The sequence below is a fragment of the Camelus bactrianus genome, chromosome 31 (genome assembly GCF_048773025.1).
Source record: "Camelus bactrianus isolate YW-2024 breed Bactrian camel chromosome 31, ASM4877302v1, whole genome shotgun sequence".
Classification (NCBI taxonomy): Eukaryota; Metazoa; Chordata; class Mammalia; order Artiodactyla; family Camelidae; genus Camelus; species Camelus bactrianus.
This window is the reverse complement of record NC_133569.1, coordinates 25405072-25425819: the sequence shown is the minus strand read 5'-3', so window position 1 is coordinate 25425819 and position 20748 is coordinate 25405072. Positions and strand designations below refer to the sequence as shown.

General features: G+C 62.7%; 1 protein-coding gene across 12 annotated transcripts in view; it reads right to left on the bottom strand.

Moving 5' to 3' along the window:
* Positions 1-347: 347 nt before the first annotated feature.
* SEMA4D (semaphorin 4D) overlaps positions 348-20748 on the bottom strand; it is a 109693-nt gene continuing 89292 nt past the window's right edge. For 6 of the 12 annotated variants that reach the window (XM_074355814.1, XM_074355817.1, XM_074355815.1 and 3 more), the window contains 4 exons: positions 20624-20739; positions 15374-15546; positions 15238-15281; positions 12176-14410 (listed from right to left, as the gene is read on the bottom strand). In XM_074355814.1, coding sequence (XP_074211915.1) covers positions 13482-14410; positions 15238-15281; positions 15374-15546; positions 20624-20739 — 1262 coding nt within the window. In that variant the 3' untranslated portion in view covers positions 12176-13481. Of the gene's footprint in view, positions 1746-2063; positions 2162-2317; positions 3402-5001; positions 5212-6650; positions 6805-11805; positions 12016-12175; positions 14411-15237; positions 15282-15373; positions 15547-20623; positions 20740-20748 lie in introns of those variants that run through there. The other 6 variants (XM_074355821.1, XM_074355820.1, XR_012503505.1 and 3 more) reach the window with 6 other exon arrangements.

Here is a 20748-nt window from a genome sequence, read left to right as displayed (position 1 = left end):
GAGAATAAAGGTTCCAAAATGAACTTGTAGGGAGAAAACTAAACAGCTGTCAGCTGCACCCAGCAACCTAGAATTATAAACGTCTCTGCTGGAGACGCAGGGCTGCCGGAGCGCCCGAGGCCTCGGGCCGAGGGGTGTGTGCAGGCGAGCTGAGCGCAGGGGTGGGGTTTTAACATGGCCTTCGGCTCCCCAGGGAGTCTGCTGCTGGTGTGACTGACCGCCCGGTTGCCCTGGTCATGCTGCCACTTTCCTGGCAGGGGCCACCACTGCAGGAGTCACGGCGACCCGCGCTGTGCTGACGGCGCCGCGGGGCCCACGGGGCCTCCCGGGTACAAACACGCCTCACGCAGCAGACGTAGAACTCTTTATTTTTTTCCAACAATTCAGAGAATCAGAAGTCAACCTCGTAACCACATTACCCACCCGCGCACGGCCCGTCGACGTGACTGTGACCTAGTGTTTCAGTGCTGTGGGGCGTGGAGAAGGGGGGCTGACAGCAGCAGGAAAGGGCCCAGCTCAGTGCAGCTCGCTCAGCAGCAGTGGTGGCTGGAGCCACATGCGCACAGGAGTCACGGCGAGAGCTGAGGGAGGTTTACCAAAAACTATGTCCCTGGCTGTGATGCTCTGTGGGCCAGATCGGCATCTGTTGGCAAGATGGGCGGCGCCTGGGCAGGAGGGGAGAGGGGTAAGGCGGGATGGGCCGCCAGGGCGACCTGAACCCCACAGCCAGCCGTCCTCAGAGCCTTGCTCACATCGGATCCTGGAGGTGACTGGCCGGAAGTGTGTGCTACTCCGTAGGAAGGGGCCTAGCTTCAGAACAAGGGGGTCTGGAAAGAGGCTGCGTCATGAGGCTGAGGAGACCGGGGTCACAGGAGAAGCAGCGCTTTAACGGAAGTTTTGGTTTTACAGTAGACTGCATTCCGGTAAAAGCTGTCATTCCACAAGCAGACGTCTGCAAGCCGCTGGGCGGAGCAGCGTTAGGCCTGGGCGCTCGTGCTCACACGTGCACACGCGCGGGCACGCACACACACACACGGTCCCGGCTGCAGTGTGGACCGGAGGCCCCGCAGCTCAGCGTCATGGGCTCGCCCCGCTGTGAGAGGAGGGGCCGCGGCCGGGGACACGTGCACAGCTGGCCCGCTGGCTCTTCCCTGCGGGCGAGCCTGGTGCGCAGGCTGCAGCTGCGGGGACAGGTGCACGCTCGGACCTCTAGCGAGCAGGCCGGAACTCAACGGTCTCCCCACGTCCGTGTCAGCTTCCGGGTTTGCACCTTCGTCCTCAGGGTTTAAGGGAAATTCCTGTCATTTGGAGCCTCACCTCCTCTGTCGCTGGGCGGCGTGTCTTGGAGTCACGTGGCTAAGTGAAGGCGGCGAGAAGCAGCCGTCAGGAGGGGCCACCACTGCCAGCTGCTCCCGGGGGCAGCCCGCTTGTGTGATCACATGGGGTGACCTGAGGAGGAGACAGGAGCCATCACACACGCTACTGTCTGAAGCAGTTTCTGTTTGTAGCTTGTTAGTCGCCTTGGTTTCCTGCGTCTGCCAGACAGGCCCTCCTGTTCCCTCTAAGCACCTAAATAAGAAGGAGACATTCCGGCAACTGTCGCAGGTCCACTCGGGGCTCCAAGTTCTCTGCGCAGCCCGACAGCAGTGTGTGGCAGGTGGCGGCAGTGTGGGCTTGGGCTTGGGCTTGGGCTTGGGGTGGGCACTGCCTCCTGGTGCTCAGAAGGCGTCCTGGCCGCAGCTTTCCTGAAAGAACAACGTGGTCTTTTAGGTCCTGGAGCATCAGGCGGGCCCGAGTCCCTGTCCTGTGTGCTCCCCGCGGGGCCTAGGGTCTGAGCTCTGTCTGGGGTTAGGGTGGCCGTGGGGGCATCTTGCCAGAACCAGCTGGTTCTGCCTGACTCGGGAATTCCTGATTCCCCTCCCGGGATTGGCCCTGGATGGGAGGGGTGCGGGTTTCAGAAAGCAGAAGTGCTCAGTGGGCCTGGGGAGGCACCAGCAGGACGGGCCCAGAGAGGGGCGGCCGTCCCGCCAGACCCCGGCACCCCCCCGGGCCTGGCCACGTACCCACGCCTTCCTCCAGCTCTGCACCATGCGGTCGTGCTCCCCAACCACGGCCCTCCAGGCGGCGAGCTCTCTGGTCCACCTCTCTTGGTGGGTCGCCTCTGCAAGACAGAGCAGGGCTCAGGTCTCAGCTCCACTGGCCTTGGTGGCCCTCGGGTGCCCACCGTGCTGCACCTCTGCTGGGCTGAGCTGGGCCTTGGCAGCCGAGTGGGCTCAGGGAAGGTGTTTACCCCTTGGGCCTCACCTTCCTGGCTGCGGGGGCTTCAACAGAGAGCCTCCTCCACCCAGCCTTCCTTGGGCCACCAGCACCCCAGGCGGCCGCTCCCCAGGGCCCCGCTGGCCCTGTCCTCCGTATCTCAGGGGCATTTCCATCCAGCCTGGAGGGGACTCACTTCCCACGCCTCGAGGGGCAATGCAGACACCCTGGGGTTCAGGGTGGGCAGGGGCTGGGAGCTGAGGCCCGGAAAGCAGCTCGGTAACCAGGGCTGGCGTCCTGTTACATCACGTGCTGCTCGCTCCGCGCAGCGGCCGTGTGAGTCTGGTCCTGAGGTTTGAGGAGGAGCGACTGCAGGGCTGTCCGGGTGGCACCAGCCTGACGGCCACGTGCTCTCTTTGTAAACACAGAAATGCGCGGCAGCGTCGCTTGGGACCGCGGCTCACATCGCTGGTCTCAGAAATGGGTTCCAAGAACCTGAGCCCTTCAGGCGGGAAGCAGGACTCACACCCGGGGCAGAACTGAGCGGGCCCAGCGCTCATGGTACCCACACAGCCAGCCCTCAGCCGGCGCCGCCCCCCAGGGTGACAGCAGGGAGCTGGCGGGGCTCTGTAGGAGGGCCCTTGGTGGCCTGAGCTCCACGGGGCCCTGCAGGGGCTCCTGACTCAGGACGCACAGGGCTGGGGCAGTCTGGGTCCCCGGAGGCCCATTTTATCGTCTTAACACGTCCTCCAACACCGCCTGTGCCTTCGCAAACATGGGGGCGGGGGGAGGACGGAAAATACTGAGGCGCCTTAACTGCTTGCGTCTTTTAGCCCCTCTCCTGGCTTCTGTGTCTCCTGTCCGCACGGTGCCTTGGGTGGACCCTTGCCTGCCATCGAGTCAAGCCCTGTGCTTGCGCGCTGGTGGGCTGCGTGACCTTGGGCGAGTCCCTTAACCTTCATCGTCAGTGCATGGGGTTCACCAAGTTAGATGACAGTTGGGCTCAAACTGCCTCGTTGCTTCTCTGGCTGTTACTACTTCGCTGTTTGCTGACAGCATCGTTCACTTGGCTTCTGGGTAAGACGTCACAATTTCTAAGTCTCACACGGGTATTCATTTTATCCTGACAGCAACAGGCAAGGGCACTTTATAGAAAAGAAGGAAATGGGGGTTCTGGGTGGGAGGAAGTACTTGAAATTTCCTTTTCTCTGAAACCCCCACTTAAAAGGACAAGGGAGCTTTTAAAATGTGTACTTGGTGTATAAACTCTTGAAAATGGACAGAGGATAGGGGAGGAAGCAGTGGAAGCTGGAAGCTGAGAAGCGGGGGGACCAGTGGAAACTGTCGCAGCAGAAGCAGCAGACCCGGGAGGCAGAGCCCTGCCCGGCAGCGGGAGGCAGAGGGGTGGCCCCTCTCGGGGGCACTCGGGAGCCTGCCTCAGCCTGGCGCGCCTGCTGCCCCGGGCGTGGGCTGCCGCCAGAGGCCCTGCACACGGCAGCTTCTCTGCTAGCGCGTCCGGGAATCACGAGGTGTCCCCGGGACGGGCTCCCAGGTGATCAGATGCTGCCCAAGGCAACACCTGGGCTGGGAGGGGCCTCCCGAGAGGGTGCCCTGTGCCCGTCTCTTAAATGTACCCGGGCAGTCACTCCCGAGACTTCTGAGCGAGACTAAGGCAAAACCACCAAAAAGGGGCAACTGGGAGGGAAAAGAAAACGGGGAAGTCCTCAGTGACCTCAGAGCAGAGCGGATGGCCACATGCAGGACAAGAGGAGGACGGGGTCCTGACAGAACAGAACGAAAACCCCTGCGTAGTGAAAATGTGAGGCTGGGGTGGGGACTCACTACAGGGGGCGCAGCGGAGGGAGGGCAGCTAAAGGGTGGGTGGGCCGGGAGAGGAGACGGACGGAGGGCCAGCCCGGGAGCCCAGCACCCAGGCAGGTAGTTCCAGAAAGAGCAGCGAATGACATGCGTGCGGCACACGTCCGAGAGTTGCAGGCCGGGGGCTGTGAAATGCGGCGGGCCCCGCCCGAGAGGTCCGCGCCCGCGCGGGGCTCAGAGGGACAGTGATCACGCGGGGTCACAGGCAGCCTCCGGGGCCGGAGGACGGAGCCAGCCGCACGCGCTGGGAGTATCTTCAGGCCAGAACTGTCTACGCGGCTGAAGATGGAGGAAAGACGTAGGCTCTCGGGACACTGACTCCCCCAGACGCTATGTCTGAGTGTGGCCGCAGACACCCCACAAAACAGCGGAGGAGGAAATCAAAAAAGGAAGGGACACCGGGAACTAGGTCACGAGATCCAGCGTCAGAGGAGCGGACTCTCCAGCCCCAGCAGGAAGGGCCAGTCCAAGGAGGCAGAGCGTTTTGCGGGGGTGACAATGGGGACACCAGGGTGCCTGCAGGGGTCGGGCACTTAGCCGCAGAGCCCGGTGTGGAATTCCTGGTAACTGAGCAAGCGAGGCGGCACGGGGGTTCCCTACGTGGGAAGCAGGCATGTGGAGGGATGGGTTCCGGGCCTCAGCCATCCCCGTGACGTAACAGACTCCTCCTGGGCGGTTGGGGGATTAGCAGCCGTTGTGCGTGCATGCGTGTGCGTTCACACGTGCGTGTGCACCGGGGAGGCAGGCAGCGGGAAGCTAACTCATTCGTCTCAGCGAACACCAGCAGGTCATCCCTACTGAAATGTCAGCGTGTGGGGCCGCTGCCAGAGAGACGGGGGGGGGGCACTGAGGAGGCGGGGGACTCACCGTGTCCCGTCACGGCGATGTGCACCCGGGAGGTCTGGCTCCCCGCCGTGGACAGCGCAGAGCAGCGGTACTCGGCGCCCTCCCGGATGGCGTCTCGCAGCCAGCTGAGCACGAGGGCCCGGCCGTCGGGCAGCGTGTGGGTCTGCGTGGGGACGCACGCCTCCAGCGCGCGCCCATTCTTCTCCCAGAGGAAGTGGACGTCCGCGGGACCTGGGGGCACACAGACCACCTTCAGCCCCGGGACCCCCACCTAGGCCCCAGGGGAGCCACCCTGGCACAGGGGCGGGGGGTGGAGCCACCAAGATTAGGTGCCTCGTCCCAGCAGGGCCCGAAGTGACTGGGTGGGTGGCTTTCCGGTAAGTCTCTGTCCTTCCCCTGGAGGGGGCCTGGGAGGGGTTCCCCTCTGTGGTCCCCAGTGGCCCTGGGAGAAAAGGGTGCGGACACCTCAGTGCCCTGTGCCCCACGGCTCCCTGCTCCTTGACCTCACTTGGGCGCCTTTTTCAAAGCACACTTGCATGGCCATGTCCCCCGGACGTGCTGGGCTCCTGGGTGCACCCTTATTCCTTCCTCCCCAGGCTGTGCGCCCCGTGGAGTGCCTGGTGGCCGGGCTCTGGGGCAGAGGGTCTGGGCCAGGAACTTAGCTGCACACCTGGCCCTGCTGCCACCGCTTTGAGCCTAGAGCTCTGTCTGCACAGGGCCACTCGCTCTCCCTGGGGCACCAAGAGGCCAGGGCAAGCCTGCCCCGCTGGCCGGGTCACTGTGGCCGGGGAGCAGGACTGCCACCAGGAGCCCCAGGCTGGGCCAGGGGACGGGCGCCGGGTGCCAGGAAGGGCTGATGGCCTGTTTTTTCCACATAAGGACTTGGAGGAGAACAGACCCGAGGGAAGGGCCTGGCAGAAGCCCCTCCCCAAGCACAGCGGGGTCCTGTGCCGGAGCCCTGCCCGGGCCCCATGTTCATCTCAGTGGCCGGGGGTGGGGGCCGTGGAGCCCAGTGCACGGAGAGCCCGGAGCAGGACTGGGCTCTGGTCCCAAGGCCAGAAGCTGCCTCAGCGAGCACCTCCTTGGTGGGGCCCCTTCCCCAACCCTAGAGGGTGGCCAGGTGAGCCTGGGGTGTCAGGCTCCACGCCGGGTCCCCGGACTGTGCTGAGACGGGCCCAACTCCGTCCTTAGGAGCGAACCAGGTGGGTCACCTCCACCTTGACCTGCTTACATACTGGCTTCCACTCAGAAGGGCTGAAGACAGGACCCAGCTGACACCACTAGGCTCCTCCCTGGGGCGTGTGCAGACCCCCGGTGAGCTGAGCTAGGACCGAGCAAAGGCGGGGCTGGGCCCTAGACCGGAGCAGCAGCCCGGCCAGCCCCGGACGCCCTGGGGTCAGAGCCAGGCAGGAGGGGATGCAGGCCCTCCCCACTGTGTGCGCGGAGGGGGGCGTGCAGCCCCTCTGTGCCCGCTGCTCCCAGTCGCCGACAGGGTGGTGCTGGGGCCAGGCCCTGACAGCCCACGCCCCTGCTCCCCCCACACCTGTGCGGGGTGGGCACCCACAACAGTGTGGACTGGGGGGCCCTCTGGCCGCCTTGCCCAGGGACCCAGCTCCCTGACAAACGCCCGCCGTTCCGAGTGGACTGCCCCATGCGGGGGGAAGGCCGACCTCAACCAGAGCAGCCGCGCCTGATGGCCATGTGCCTGAGAATCAGCTTTCAGAAGTAGATCCCACCCCAGCCGCCCGCCAGCCAGGGACTGACACACGACGGGGTTTCGTGCGGGATGGTCGGTGGACTCGATCTGTCTGTGGCTGGAGTTCACTGAGCAGGAAGAGAGAACGGTAGACGTGAAGGATTAAACAGCACGGAGAGCCGCTGGCGTCCGGGTGTGCGCGTGTCGGGGGGCACGTGCCGGCGGGGAGCTGGGCGAGGGGCCGGGTGGTGGGCAGAGGGGCTCTGTCACGTGCTGGGCTTTTTACAGGGGGAGAGGCTTCTCGTTTAGATGACTTCTGATGGATTCCCAGCCGGTCAGGTCCCTGCGCAGCCAGTCTGGCACCGTTCACCTTTGCCTGGTCCCTTTGTCAGTGACAGACCATGTTCAGGACCGGCAGAGAACCTTCCTCCCAAAGGAGAGTCAGACCCTTGAAGCGGACAATCCCAGGAATGGGTCCTGAGGCCACGAGCGGGACCCACAGGAGCCACTGAAGCCGTTTGCTAGTGGGAAGTTGGGGAGCGTCCCACAAGGGGTCCCCTAAATGATGTGGTGCCCCCCCCCCGCCTGGGTGCCTGTCAGTCGGGCAGAGGTATCTCCTCCCGTGAACTGCATGCACCTGGTGACACCGCGTGCTGTTCAGTCACTCCCTGGCTGATGGGCATCTCGGTGGCGTCTGACTTTGAAAGCTGACACTCGTGAGGCGTGATTGGTCACGGACGTGAGGCGTGATTGGTCACGGACGTGAGACCTGTCTCTGAGCAGCCACTGAGGTCAGTTCTGGAAAGGCCCCGGCGCCCCCCTCGTCCCCCGGCCCTGTCCAGGGGTGACGAGCACCGAGACCCACCCCCTAGGCTGGGGGCCGCAGTCGCAGGAGCGTCTGGAAAGTTCTCCTGACCCTCGCCGGGACGAGACCCGGATGGCCTGAGCTGGGGAGGGCTCGTCACCCCGAACCACATGGGCCAGGACCCCTCGGGAGCAAAGCTCCTCAGACGCCCGGTTCCTGGGGTCTGCACCGCCATCACGAGGACCGTGTCAGGCACTGTTAAATGTGCTGTAAATGTGTATTTAACCGCAGTAAAACGTTAGAAATGTGAAAGTACTTACGTTCCATTTCTTTTCTAAAACTATCCAACTCATTCTGAATGCAGAGGTTAGAGAGAGAGGGAAAGTGAAAGTTAAAACCGGTCAGCAGGGCCACCACCCTGGACACTGGGGACCCCGGGTAGCAGGGGCCTGGGCCCATCCCTCGCAGCCGCCTCGGGCTGGCCTCTGCAGGGCGGGGCGGCTGGGGTCTCGGGGCCCAGCCCCCACCTCGGGACTCCATCCTGCCCCACCCCCGGCCCCACACGGTCTGAGGAGACCCGCCGGGGTGGGGTGTGATAAAACCAGAACCCCTCTGAACAATGGCTTCTCCCCAAGGGAGGCCGATCCATCCTAGGGGCAGAGGGCCTGACAGCCCGCAGCTGGAGGGGACCGATGGGGTGCACCCAGCCCTCAGCCCACATCCTGACTGGTGCCCCCACTGCCGTCTGTGCAGCTCCAGGCAGGCGAGCCTTCCTCCAGGCACCCTCCTGCATGTGGTCAACTCTGACCCCAGAGCCAGCTGCCCCAGGGCCAGCACCCCCCCCCATGCCCAGGGTCCTGCCAGCTACTCCAGTGCACCCCTGGGGGGCTGTTCTCTGAGCACCCAAGGCTGCACGCACCAAGGATGCTCATTGCGGATCCCCGGGACCAGGCACTCCCCTGCGCGGCCGGGACCCCACAACCATATGGGAATCAAGAGGGCCTGGCCGGCCCGGAGGGCAAGGGGTCTCCCAGGTCTGCCGCCCCAGTGCCATCGGCTCTCCTCCCCGTCACCTCTCAGGCCCTCCCTCAGGTGCTGGGGCCCCGTGGTCAGCTGAAGAGTCACTCAAATATCCAAGTCCTCATCCCTAGGCCCTTGTGTGGCCAAAGGCGCTTCCAGACCAGTGGGCAGTGCATGGAGGTGACCTGGTCGGCCCCGCCCTGACGCGGAGGGGTGTCCCAACTCCTCCTGGAAAACTCACAAGTCGGCTCTCCGCCGTGGCTCAGCCCTGGCCTTCCAGGGGTCCTGACGCGCACGCTGGCAGCAGCGGTCACTGCAGGAGGCCCAGGTCTGCCCTCTGACGCCAGCCGCTCACAGAGCTCTGCTTTCTAACGTCTTGGTTAAGACATGAGCGGCCATCCAGAACCTAAGCATCCAATACCACCTACGTGTAGGGGATCCGCCCTCAGCTTTAAAGGTGACGCAGGTCTCACCGCGACACAGGGAGGGAGGGCCCTTGGAGACCGCACTTTGGTTAAGGAGTCACATACGTCTCTTTCTGCGCTACGTCAGTGCGTGTGCAGACACATGACATGGCTGGCACGTCCGCGTGCACGGCCGCGCCGTCCTTCATTGGCCATTACCTGCCAGGCGCGCTGCGCCCCCTTCCCCTGCACTTTGCACGCCGCAGGTGCTGCACTTTCTGCAGGTGGAAGGTTTGCGGCCACGCAGCGCCGGGCCGGTCTGCCGGCGCCGTTTTCCCAACAGCGTCTCTTCACTTCCTGCCTCTGTCACATTTTGATGATTCTTATAGTATTTCAGACTTTTTCATTATTGCGGTGACTGTGATTGGAGACCTTTGCTGTTAGCACTTCAGCCTGCTAAAAGCTCAGCCGACGACTGGCATGTTTTAGTGGTGTTTTGGGTTTTTTTTGGGGGGGGGGATTGGGTTTATTTGTTTATTTTTAATTTTTTTTTTTTTTAGTGGAGGTACTGGGGATTGAACCCAGGACCTTGTGCGTGCTAAACACGAGCTCTACCACTGAGCTATACCCTCCCCGCAAACATTCGGGGTTTTGTGTGTTTATTTTTTGTTGTTTTTGTTTGTTTTGGGGGGTAATTGGGTTTATTTTTATTATTTTTTAAAATTTAACTGGAGGGACTGGGGATCGAACCCATGACCTCCTGCACGCTAAGCACGCACTCTACCACTGAGCTGTACCTTCGCCCCTTTAGCGGTATTTCCTCAGGTACGTACACTATTGTTTTAGATGTGACGCTGTTGCACACGTCACAGACTGCAGCATAGCACCACCTAACTTCCACGTGCACCGGGAAACCGGAGCGTCCGTGTGCCTCTCTGTTGTGCCTGGACCTGCACTCAGCACCTCCGAGGTCTGCTCAGGACCCCTTCGCTCTGCTTGTCAGTGTTTTCCTGACTCTCCACTGTGCATGTACATCGCTCGCAAATGGAAGACAGCCAGCAGTCAGGAGGGCCACTCCGGGGCCCGGAGTCCGTCCTCCCCGCGCGCAAGCCTCGGAGCCTGTGAGCGGAAGCGTGGCCCCAAGGCGCGGTGCCCAGGGTGCTCTGGACCAAAAACAAACACACACACACACACACACACACACGTCCACACAAAACACAGACATACCGGCGCACACAGGTACACACACGCGTGCAGTTATGTCAGCACGCAAAGCGCACATGTACCCACGTTAACGGGGGTGCATGCAGACACAGAGGCGTGCACACGCTCCACCAGGAAGATCTGGAGACGGAGAAGCCCCTCGGGGTCCCTGCGCTCTGAGGCCAGGCCCGCTGTGAGACGCTGGCCCGGCTTCAGCGCAGCCAGAGCTTGAGCCTCTGTGACCGGTCCCATGAACCCAGCTCTACAGAGACACACAGGCCGAGGCCACGTAGGGTAGACAGGGAGCAAGCCAGACAGGGAGGTGCCTGCAGGCAGAGGCAGGAACCACCCCTCCTGCAGAGCTGCAGCCTGACCTAAAACTTGACCTTCAGTTCTGGTGCCTTCCGGGGCTCGGGGGAGGGGACGGCCAGAGACGCCGCCTTTGTAAACACCGCCCCCCAACACCACGATGCACGGTGACCAGCACTGGCTGGTGGGCTGTGGAGGGCAGCACCTGCCTAGATCCGGACGTGTCCCTGGGGACAGCCAACCCAGGGGCCTGCGGCAGGACGGGCCTGGGGCAGGGCCTGCATGGGGCCTCGGACAGAAGGGACGTGCTCTCGTCCCCTGTCCCTTGACAGCAGGCGGGAAGAGCATGTTTCCCGAGGGCAGGCGTGGAACCGCCCCATCGAGGGCTGGTCCCTGCGAGCCCGTCAGCAGGGTCCCCGAGGACCTGGTGAACCCAGCACCGAGCCTCCCCGCTTTCCCAGTGCCAAGGAGGTCCCCAGGTGTGGCAGTGGAGGACGCTGCAGCCGCAGGACAGGCCTGGAGGGTGGAGTACATACCTCAGTGCCCGCCCTGAGGGAGTCAGGCGGCCCAGGTGACCCGGGGCCACACAGCCGCCCCTCACACGTCTGTCTGCACAACATCCCACTCACAGCACCTGCCCATCACCTGGAGCCCATGCAGAGCCACCAGCGGCCAACATGCAGAGCCACGGTGGACAGAGGCCCATGAGCCGACTCCACAGGGGGACCGGCAGCAGCGTGACACTCGCGGCTCCTCCCAGCTTGCCCCAAAGCTCCAAGAAGGGAAGAAACCTATCTGTCCTCCCTCCTCCTTGACTCCTCTCCCCGCTCTGAGCAGAGGACGAGCCCCAGGCCTGGGACGGGCTGTGTGCTTTCTCTCTGCAGCCACAGACGAGCGAGAAGCCGGCAGCCGGGGGACCAGGGCCGCCCGCGCTGCCCAAAGCCTGGGACACATTCAGAACGCGGGTTTGGCCGCCGTCCCATCCCAGCATATCCAACACAGAGCAAACCCCCCGCGCCCGAGGGGGCAGGCTAGACTCTCGGTCTTTTCTGTGTTTAAACATCCTGAAACAAGTCATTCAAACAATTCCCACTTGGCTGGCTCTGGAGTTAATTTTTGAAATCTCCAGATGCACAAAGACCCACACACATCAAACCCAAACGGTCGGCCGACACAGAAGTGCCCCCCAGGCCAGCCGCGGCCCGGCAGCTGGTGCTGGCGGATACAGTTTGATGGGCACACGGCCGCGCCCGTCTTCACGAGGGGCGAGCTGAGTAATTGCAATGAAACTACGTTCCCTGAAGCCTCAGCGGGTTCAGCCCTTCGTGGAAAACGCTGGTTGGGCCCTGCCGCCCCCACCCCCCGCCCCGCACAAGTGCCCTGCTCACCTGTGGCCTGGCAGAAGAGGTGGAAGGTCCCCAGGGCGTGCACGTGCTGGGCCTGGTCGCTGAGGAAGGGCGGCAGCAAGGTGACCCGCGGGCGGCTGTCGGGACCCACGCCCGAGGCCGGCCAGGGGCTTCGGGGAGAGGAAGGTGAGTCGGGGCCCAGACAGGACAGGGAAGAGGACCCCGGAGGGGGGAAGGGCAGAGGAGATGAGGCTGCGAGACAGAGGACAGAAAAGAGAGAGGGCTCTGAGAGGGGCGTCGTCAGGGACACGACGCACGCCGGAGTGGGGGGCGGAGCACAGGAGAGAAAGGGGCCCCTGTCCAGGCCGCGCGGCGGGGCGGGGCGGGGAGCCACAGCAAGCCACGGGCCGCGTCAAGGATGTAAGTGTCTCGTTTATTCGGTTACTTTCCAAATGTATACAATTCAAAGTAGAAAAATAAAAACAAAGTAAATCTTACAAAACACAAATGTTTACACCAAAACGGTCGAATCCATCATGCTGGAAGATGACACTGTCCACACACACACACAGAGTTTATTGCTCTTTGCCACGGAAAAGAAAGGCTCCTCTTGTGGGCGTCCGGAAAGCAGGAGGTGGAGTGTCACACCGGTGGCGGGAGACTGCTGCCCGCTTGCACCTTTAAAGATGGGGCCGGGCTGGGCCGGTCTGTGCGGTGACCTCTGGGGGGGGCCTGTGGTCACCGGCCCGGCCCCCAGCTCTCTTCCAGTCGTGGTCAGCTCGTTACGCCAAGTGGAGAGTCTGGGCGGCCGGGGGCATGAGGCAGAAGCGAAAGGAAGGGAGACGTTCAGACGACCGAGACATCCTGGTGAACATCCGTCTGTCTGGACAGGAGGTTCTGACCGGTGGCCGTGGGCATCGGATTGTGAAAACGCGTGTCCCCTCAGCTCTGGGCCAGCCCGGCTCTCCCAGGGCACACGGGGCCCCATCCCTCCCTCGACACCCCGCCTGGCGCTGCATCCTCCACAACCTTCTCCTCCTCCAAAGACTTAAAACAAGAGAAAAAAGGAACAGAAAGAAAATCTCTGAAAACGGTGCTTCCCTCAAGAATAAAATTAAAAAAAAAACCAAAAAGGAAGGATGTTCAAGAGACAGTTTTGTCTACACTTCTAAAAGCAGAAAAGAACGCATTTAAGCAAAAGCAAGTTTATCCCTGAGAATCTCAAGCAACGTAAGCCATACCTTACCCTACCAGACGACAGAACCGAGATGTGCATCTCCTAAATATTAAACACATCTGCTTCAGTGATCAAAAAAAAAGACCTAACATAACAACACAATTAAAGCCAAATCCTAAAAAAGTAATTACGTGGGGGAAAAACGGTCCGTGCCAACCTGGAAAACAGGTGATAAGTTACCAATCTGATAAACGAAGAACGTCATTTCCAATCTGGAAGTAAGCTATCCTGCAGTTGCCGCCGTGAGGAGGGCCGCCCTCCCACCACAGCGCGGGCTCGTCCCCAAGCACTCTGACCCACCGAGGGAGGCCGCACACGATGCGCAGCGTTTTCCGAAAGGACAAAGAGAAACCAAGTCACAAGCGTGACCCAAGAGAAAAAGACACAGAAGACGGAGGTCTGCAGACGACGGCTACCTACGAGGCACTGGGCGGGGGACGGAACTGGCCACACGGGGACATCCCTGCGCACGCTGGGCGCCTCAGTCCCCGTCCGCGTCCGAGTCAGCGAACTGCAGCTCGCACTTGACGTCGAACGGCTTGTCCCGGCCCGGGAGCTCGTCCATCCTCTGCGAGTCCTCCCTGTCGGTGGGCACCCTGCTGGCCATGGTGTCCTGCTCTGTCTCGTAGCCGGTGTCCAGGGCCGGCTTGGGCTGCCCTCCGTTCTGCTGGGAGAAGCTGCCCTGCTCCACCAGCGTCTCCTTCCCGCTCTGCTCGCAGTCGGAGAAGTCCAGCGCGGGCTTCTTCTTCCCGAGGAACACGGCCGAGCGGAACTTCAGGCACTGCCCGGGCAGGTAGCCCTTGTAGCAGTTGTAGGTCAGAAGGCAGAGGAAGAGGACGAAGAAGAGGAGGCAGAGAGACATGAAGAGGCGGTTGTCACTGGACTTGAGATACATCGTCTTCTCCGAGTGGACCTGGGGGACCGTGTTGATGACGATCTTTGGTTCACAGGACGTGCTGGTGGGCGCCGCGGGGCGGGACGGGGGGCTGACGGCACTGGGCGTGCTGACCCGCACGGCTGGGGTCTGGGGAGGGGAGCCTTGGGTAGGCCCCAGCGACATTTTGGGGGTGATCCTGCCACCTTCTGTCCGTGTGGCCGGCGGGGCAGAGGCCGCCGGGGTCCGCGGGACCACCTTGACCTCCAGGACGTGCTTGGCCACCACCTGCAAGACGGTCTTGTTTCTGACCCTCTCCTCCGACAGGCACTGGTACACCCCACTGTCTCCTTCCGACAGGTCGAAGATGAGCAAGTTCTTCCTGCCCACCAGGCTGTACTTGGGGCTCTCGACCTTGAGCACGCTGTCCCGGAACTTCCACACCACCCGGGCCAGGTTGGACTTTTGGGAGCACTTGAGTTCTGCTGTGCCCCCACGCTTGAAAAAATGCTGCCGGTAACTTTCTTTAACTTTATCTGGAACATCAAAATAAACGTGCACAGTGTCAACAGCCCTGCTCGGTACTTGCTTCAAAAACAGGTCAACACGCACAAGAGGACACAAGAGTTTCACCCAGTGGAGCAACATGGAATCTTCCAGAACAGCTAAGGAGGTAAAGACATGCGTGACAGAAAAGCAAAGATGAGCAGCCCTTGGGGACAAAGAGATCGAAGCCAACTCTGAGCAGGAGAAATCCCGTTTCGCACCCCGGTTCTCCGGGAGAAAACGTGCCGGGCCGGGGAGGCTGGGGAGGCCAGGCAGCAGCGCCGAGTCAAACCCGACAGGCTTCTGCTGGGGCCGCCGGGCACGCCAGCTGGTCCGTGCACCTCCACGCCCGCCTCCTAAACTGGTCTTAATGGGGTCAGGGTCGGGAGGGCAGGAGCCCAGCGCACGCCTGCCTTCGGCTGGGACAGGCCTGCCCTCCCGGGCAGAGGTGGGCTCCCCCGAGGGGCGCGAGGACTAATCTCTCAGGGGTCCCCCCTCCTGTAACCAGAGCCGCAGGTTTTGTTTAGGGAGCCCCAAGCTAAGCAGGAGAGAGACGGATGCATCTCAGGAGCAGGTGTCACGGTCTGGGATAGAGGGTGCGTTCTGGTAAACAAATAGACCCTGCGTGGCTTCCACATCCTGTTCTGCGATAAACAGGACAGAGAAATGCCACGGGGTCAGCCACGAGATCCTTGACCTCTGTTCCGAGTAGAGAAAGGAAAATGAAATGGGCGAAATGCCACACCACGGAAGCACTGTGAAATGGTTAGGGGACCCGGCCGGTCCCGAAGGGAACGCAGCGCGGTGAGCTACTTACCGGGGCAAGCGGACGTGTCTCCGCTCATTTCCTGAATCAACTCCCTGCAAAACAACCGGGCGCAGGTTACCCGCAGGCGTGTACTGCGCGGCGGGGGGCGGGGGACGGGGGCACGGACGGGCGGCGGGGCCGGTACCTGCTGGGGCTGTCGGTCTGGTGCAGGGTGACGCAGGCGGCCGCGGCCGGGCTCCAGGCGCAGTAGGGGTCCCGGGCCAGCACGCAGTCCTCGCAGGTGCCGTGCTGTCCGCAGAAGGCCACGGGGGCCTGCACCACGCCTGAGTTGGAACCGGCATAGATGAACCTCCTGCCCTGTGGGTGTGGAACAGATGAGAACGGTGGGCACGGGGTGTAGCCTCCAGCGTGACGGGGCGACCGGTGCTGCTCTAGCTCGGGGGCGGAGGGGGATGATGAAGCATCCCCCGAGGTTCTGGAGGAGAAGGTGGAGCGAGGCCCGGGTGGATCCAAGACTAATCTGAACCACAGCATTGTAATGATACAGGCTAACTCAGGGCACCCAGGGCCGTGGTGCGAGTCCCGCCCTCCCTGGCCCAAGTGCCCCCATCACCCTACCCACCAGCAGGGCGCTGCGCTCCTCCTCCGCGGGCAGGGGCTGCTCAGGCCCGCGGTGCACGGGAGGCCCCCACCAGCCTGGCACTCCCGGCCGCACCACGGGCCAGGGCCAGAGGACACCACCTGCGAACCCCGCCTCGCGCCTGCCACATGCGAGCACCAGTACACAGAAGGCCCGTGCCCGTGTCTGAACCCGGCGGGGCCGGGGTGCGGGAGGCGTGCCCACGTTTACGTGAGATGAATGCTGCTGGGGAGATGGACAGCCACGCTCCAAGCAGGGAGCAAAAAGCAGGATCCTTCTGGAACTCCGGGCACTCGGGCCACCGCCGCCAGCGCCCACGGCACCGGCGGGTGGCTGCACACGCAGGCAGGGCTGGACCGAGGGCCCCACGGAGCGTGCCAAGGCCCGCGGCACAGCCAGGGCGGGCAGCCCAGGCCCCAGGAGATTTCCGTCTCCTCTGCTGGCGAGCCCGTTTCACTCAAGTTCCAGATGGGCCTTCAGGTTAACGTCAAGAGACTCCCCAGTCTACACAGAGCTCAGTGTTTTCCACTCGGATGAGATGCAGCCTCTGTCCCCGGAGGACGCGTTCTGAATCGACTTCAGAGTCCGGCTAGAACTCAGAGTCCTTGCTGTTACCCCAGAGCCCCTGGCCTGTGATGCCTCCCTTCCCGGGGGTCACAGACCCACCCTGCGGAGGGACAGTCAAGGGAGGGCAGCCCCTGCAGTGAATGGACAAGCGGCTGAGAGCCAGGCCCAGGGCCGGCCTGTCCACGGCGGCAGAGGCCCGGGCAGATGAGGGCACGCGAGTCCCATATTCACACAGGAGGGATGATGTCCCAGGTCACAGCCAGGATTATGTGGCTCACAGAGGTGAGGGAGCACCTCCCAGGGTGACAGGCCAGCGGGGCTCCCGGAGGAACCCTAGCGCGGGCCCGGACACTCACGCAGAGCCCACCAGGGGGCCCGGGCTGCCAGGGGAGCCCACGGGCACCTCCCCCGGGGAGGAGGCCCTCCCCAGCCCGGCTCCCGCCCCCGCCCCGCAGCCGGCGCAGCCCGGCTCCTGCACCCAGCAGGGCGGGCCAAGCCCCCATGAAGCAGAGCCGACGGCGCCCTGCCGACTCCCGCGGACGGGGGAGGGAAGGGGACGGGAAAGCTGCTTGGATCCCACAGCAGTGCCCGCTGTGGGCCAGGCCACGGGCAGACGTGACGAGTCAGCGGGCGTGGGGCCGGGTGTCTGTGGAGCCTCAACGTCGCCCACAAATTAGTGGTGGCGACAGTAGGGGCTGAACGTGGCCCCCAGACTCTTCAGCCGCCCCCTCCAGGAGCTGGGGCTTAGCTCCCCATCCCCTGGGGAACACAGGGCATGGGGACAGCGCAGAAAAAGAAATCAGTAACTCTGAGAAGTCACGTTGAGGCCACGTCCCTGAGACAGTGGTCATCTCCCCAAACGCTCACCCCCAACCTAAACACAACACTAGAGGCACCCAAACTGAAGGGTGTCCGCAGAACATGACCCGTTCTGTCCTGAGTGTCACAGCCACCCAGACGAGGGCGGACGGGTAGCCGTGCGGGCTGGAGGGGACTGAGGAGAGGAGCCGGAGGCCGCATGGGGCCCTGGAGCCTGAAGGCAGGTGGTGGGACATGGGTTCTGGGGCCTGGAGGGGATTGGGGGTGCGGTGCCAGCGGACCTCCTTGGGTTGGCAGGTGCACGCTGGACTCTCTGCACCATCATCCCAACTCTTATGAGAGAAAACCACCTGGCCGGGCGCCATGAGAGATCTGCTGGGAACGCATGTTCCCCAGCCCTCTCCCCGTGGGCCCCACGTGTGTCTCCGCCCTCCAGCTGACTACGTGCCCTGCTGGAGCCCTGGGCCCACACTGTCTCGTCTCCGTCCCTGCACACACAGGCACATGATCGTGGGGGGATGTGGCTGGAGCTGGAGGAGCACCTGCCGAAGCAACTCTTCCCTCCCCTTTGCTGCACAGGCTGCCCCTCACCATCCAAGAGTGTCCTTGGGGACAGCAGACGCATCTGGCTCCGTGGCCCAGGGCACACCTGCCATGTACACACAGAGACGTCACACGGCACTAGTCACAACAGCCCAGGGGTGGAGGCAACCCAAGCATCCCTCAGTGGGTGAGTAAACAAGATGCGGTGTGTGCACACGATGGAATATTACTCAGCCCCGAAAAGGAAAGAAATCCCATCAATTGCAATGGCATGGATAAACCTTTAGGACAATATGCCAGAGGAAACAAGCCAGTCACAAAAGGACAAACGCTGTAGGATTCCACTGAAGTGAGGTTCTTAGTCAAACACCCAGAGATGGAAAGCAGAACGGGGCTGGGGAACGGGAAGAAGGGGGAGTCAGTGTTCAACGGGGACAGGGCTTCAGTTTGGAAGGATGAAAAAGCTCTGGAGGTGGACGGGGATGATGGCTGCAAGGTGTGAATGCACTTGGCGCTGCTGAACTGTACACACGAAACAACCAAAACGGCAAAATTTATCTGATGCGTATTTACCACACAAAAAACCCCCAAAAAACAAAGTCACTTGTTAGGGAACAGGAGGTAGTGACAAGGGGCAGTCCCCCTTTCTGGCTGCAGGGGGCTCTGTGCTGCCCAAAGCTGCCCACCAGCCTTCCACAGTGAGGCTCAGGCACGATGGACCGAAGAGCCTGCGGGTGGGGACAAGGGGCAGGGGGGCCTTTTACCCGGAACAGCCGCTTCCTGCTGCCCCGGCAGCATGGCCAGCAGCCCAGGAGAAGGCGAGGGGCCCCGTGGGTGCGCGATGAACTCCCATGTGTCCCAGGTAGCTGAGCATGCCCCAGTGCAGTGGGGACTCCTGCAGGGACAGGCCATTCATTCCCCGGGCGCCAGGCTTCCCCCAGCCACGTGACCACATCCTGACCGCAGAGTGGGGAGCACAGGGCTGACCTGTAAGACGCCCCCAGGAGATCCTGCCCTCCTTCTTCCTCCCCCCATCCTCCAACGGGATGAGAGCCCACATGCCCTGGGCCCTGGACGCGGGTTCAGGGTAGGGCACTGGTCCGTGACCTGCACTGTGGCGCAGAGCAGGGCCCTGTTCTCACCGCACGTCCGCCAGAGCTCGGGATCCGGCCTCAGTTCTGATGAGTATGTGTACATTTGGAGGCCTCAAGGGTCCTCGTCCCAGCCTGGCTGAGGCACCTGGGGGACCTGCCAGCAGGCGGACGGTCTTCTGGGTGTCCTTGTCTCAACAAGGACGTGGGGTGGGTGGGTCCCCAGAAAGGGGGGCCGAAGCACCCCCCCCCCCGAGAGGCATGGATGCCACATCTGGTAGCCTAACTCCGTTTACCTCGTCCTCCCTCCCTCTCAGAATGGGAAGGAGGGAGCTCGCCGTGCAGTGGCCAAGGGGGGAGGTGGCCCTATGACAGGCGTCTAAAACCAGAGCCATCTCTTCAAGCTCACGATGAAAGATCCATGTGCGATGTTTGCCAACACGTGGCGACTGAAGAGTCGCCTTTTTTCTCTTCATTCCCGCCTGGCTACCAGGGGCGCCCACCTGCTGCCCGCGGCCCAGGGCTGAGGGAGCCGTGCGCCTGGGCCCCACAAGCCGGGTGGAGCCAGGGCAGCGAGGATGCTTTCCAACATGAAGAGAGGAAGGCCCGGAGTGTCACGGGTCAAACTGGGAAATTTCCAGCAACAGGGTGACACCACACGAAGCAGGGACAGCCTGGCCTGGTGCCCCCGAGCAAAGCTTTTCAAATGGGGTGCAGGTGGGGAGACTGAGCAGTGGGGGGCCTGCAGCGCAGGAGAACGTGACGCATGGCCGAGCTTCCCCGGGACTGCCAGGCCCCAGAGCCCGTCAGCCCAGGGACACTCAAGTCCCCACGGGGGGACCCTACAAGCATAAGGGAGGTCCTTGACTGACAGCCCAGGGGCTGCAGCGTGGGGAGTTACAGGGCAGGGCCGGGACCCTCCCATCTGCTGTCCATCACTGTACGGGTAGAGACCGAGGCAGGACTGGCCTGCCCAGGCTCCTGGTCACACATCATCGAGCCCGGATTTGGACCCAGCCCCCAGGTGCCCGGCCCGCACTCTGCCTGTCACTGCTCCATCCCAGCTGTAAACCGGGTGGCATGTTTCCCAAAGGCCACTACAGATACACGGCAGGTGACAGCCCGTGGACGGCAGGGCAAACCCAGCCCGCTGGCTGTCTCTGCATAGCCCACCAGCTAACAAACGGGTTCACATTTTTAAATGGTTGAAGGAAAGTCAGAAGAATGACATTCAGTGACACGTGAGAATTCCATGAACTGCAAAGCTCGGCGCCCGTGCGTGAGGCTTTGCGGGAATGTAACGGGGCTCGCTGGCCTGCAGACCGCCCGTGGCTGCTCCAGGCTGCAACAGCCCGGCCCCTGGGGCCTCGAACAGTCACGCTTGGTCCTGTAGAGAAAAGCCTGCGGCCCTAGAGTAGGAGGAAGTGCCCTGCTGTTACTCAGAGGACGGTTTTCTGCAGTGATGAGGCGGTGCACGGGTGGCGCACCGGCCGGTGGGGGCTCGGCCTCACCGAGTCCCGGACACGAGGAAGTGCTTTCACAGGCCAGTGCCGACGCGCCCCCAGCGCTGGTCCCGACAGCTCAGTGAGGCTCTGTCAGCTTTTAGGACAGTTGCCGTCCCTCCACCCCAAGCCCCACAGCTCATGGAAGGACCTTCTGTAAGAGCCTGAAGGTCGGCTCATCTGGGCCAGACAGACGGCGGGGACTGCCCGGCCCAGCCCAGCCTGTGGCTGCTGAGACACAGGGCCACCCACCCAGCCGCCCGTCACTTTACCTTCTTGGAGGACAGCAGCAGGGTCTGGACCGGCTCGAAGTCCTGGAAGAGCTGTGTCTCCTCGATGATGTGGACGTCATTCTCAAGGTTGATGGCTTTGTGCAGGGCGCCCCGGTCTGCGAGGT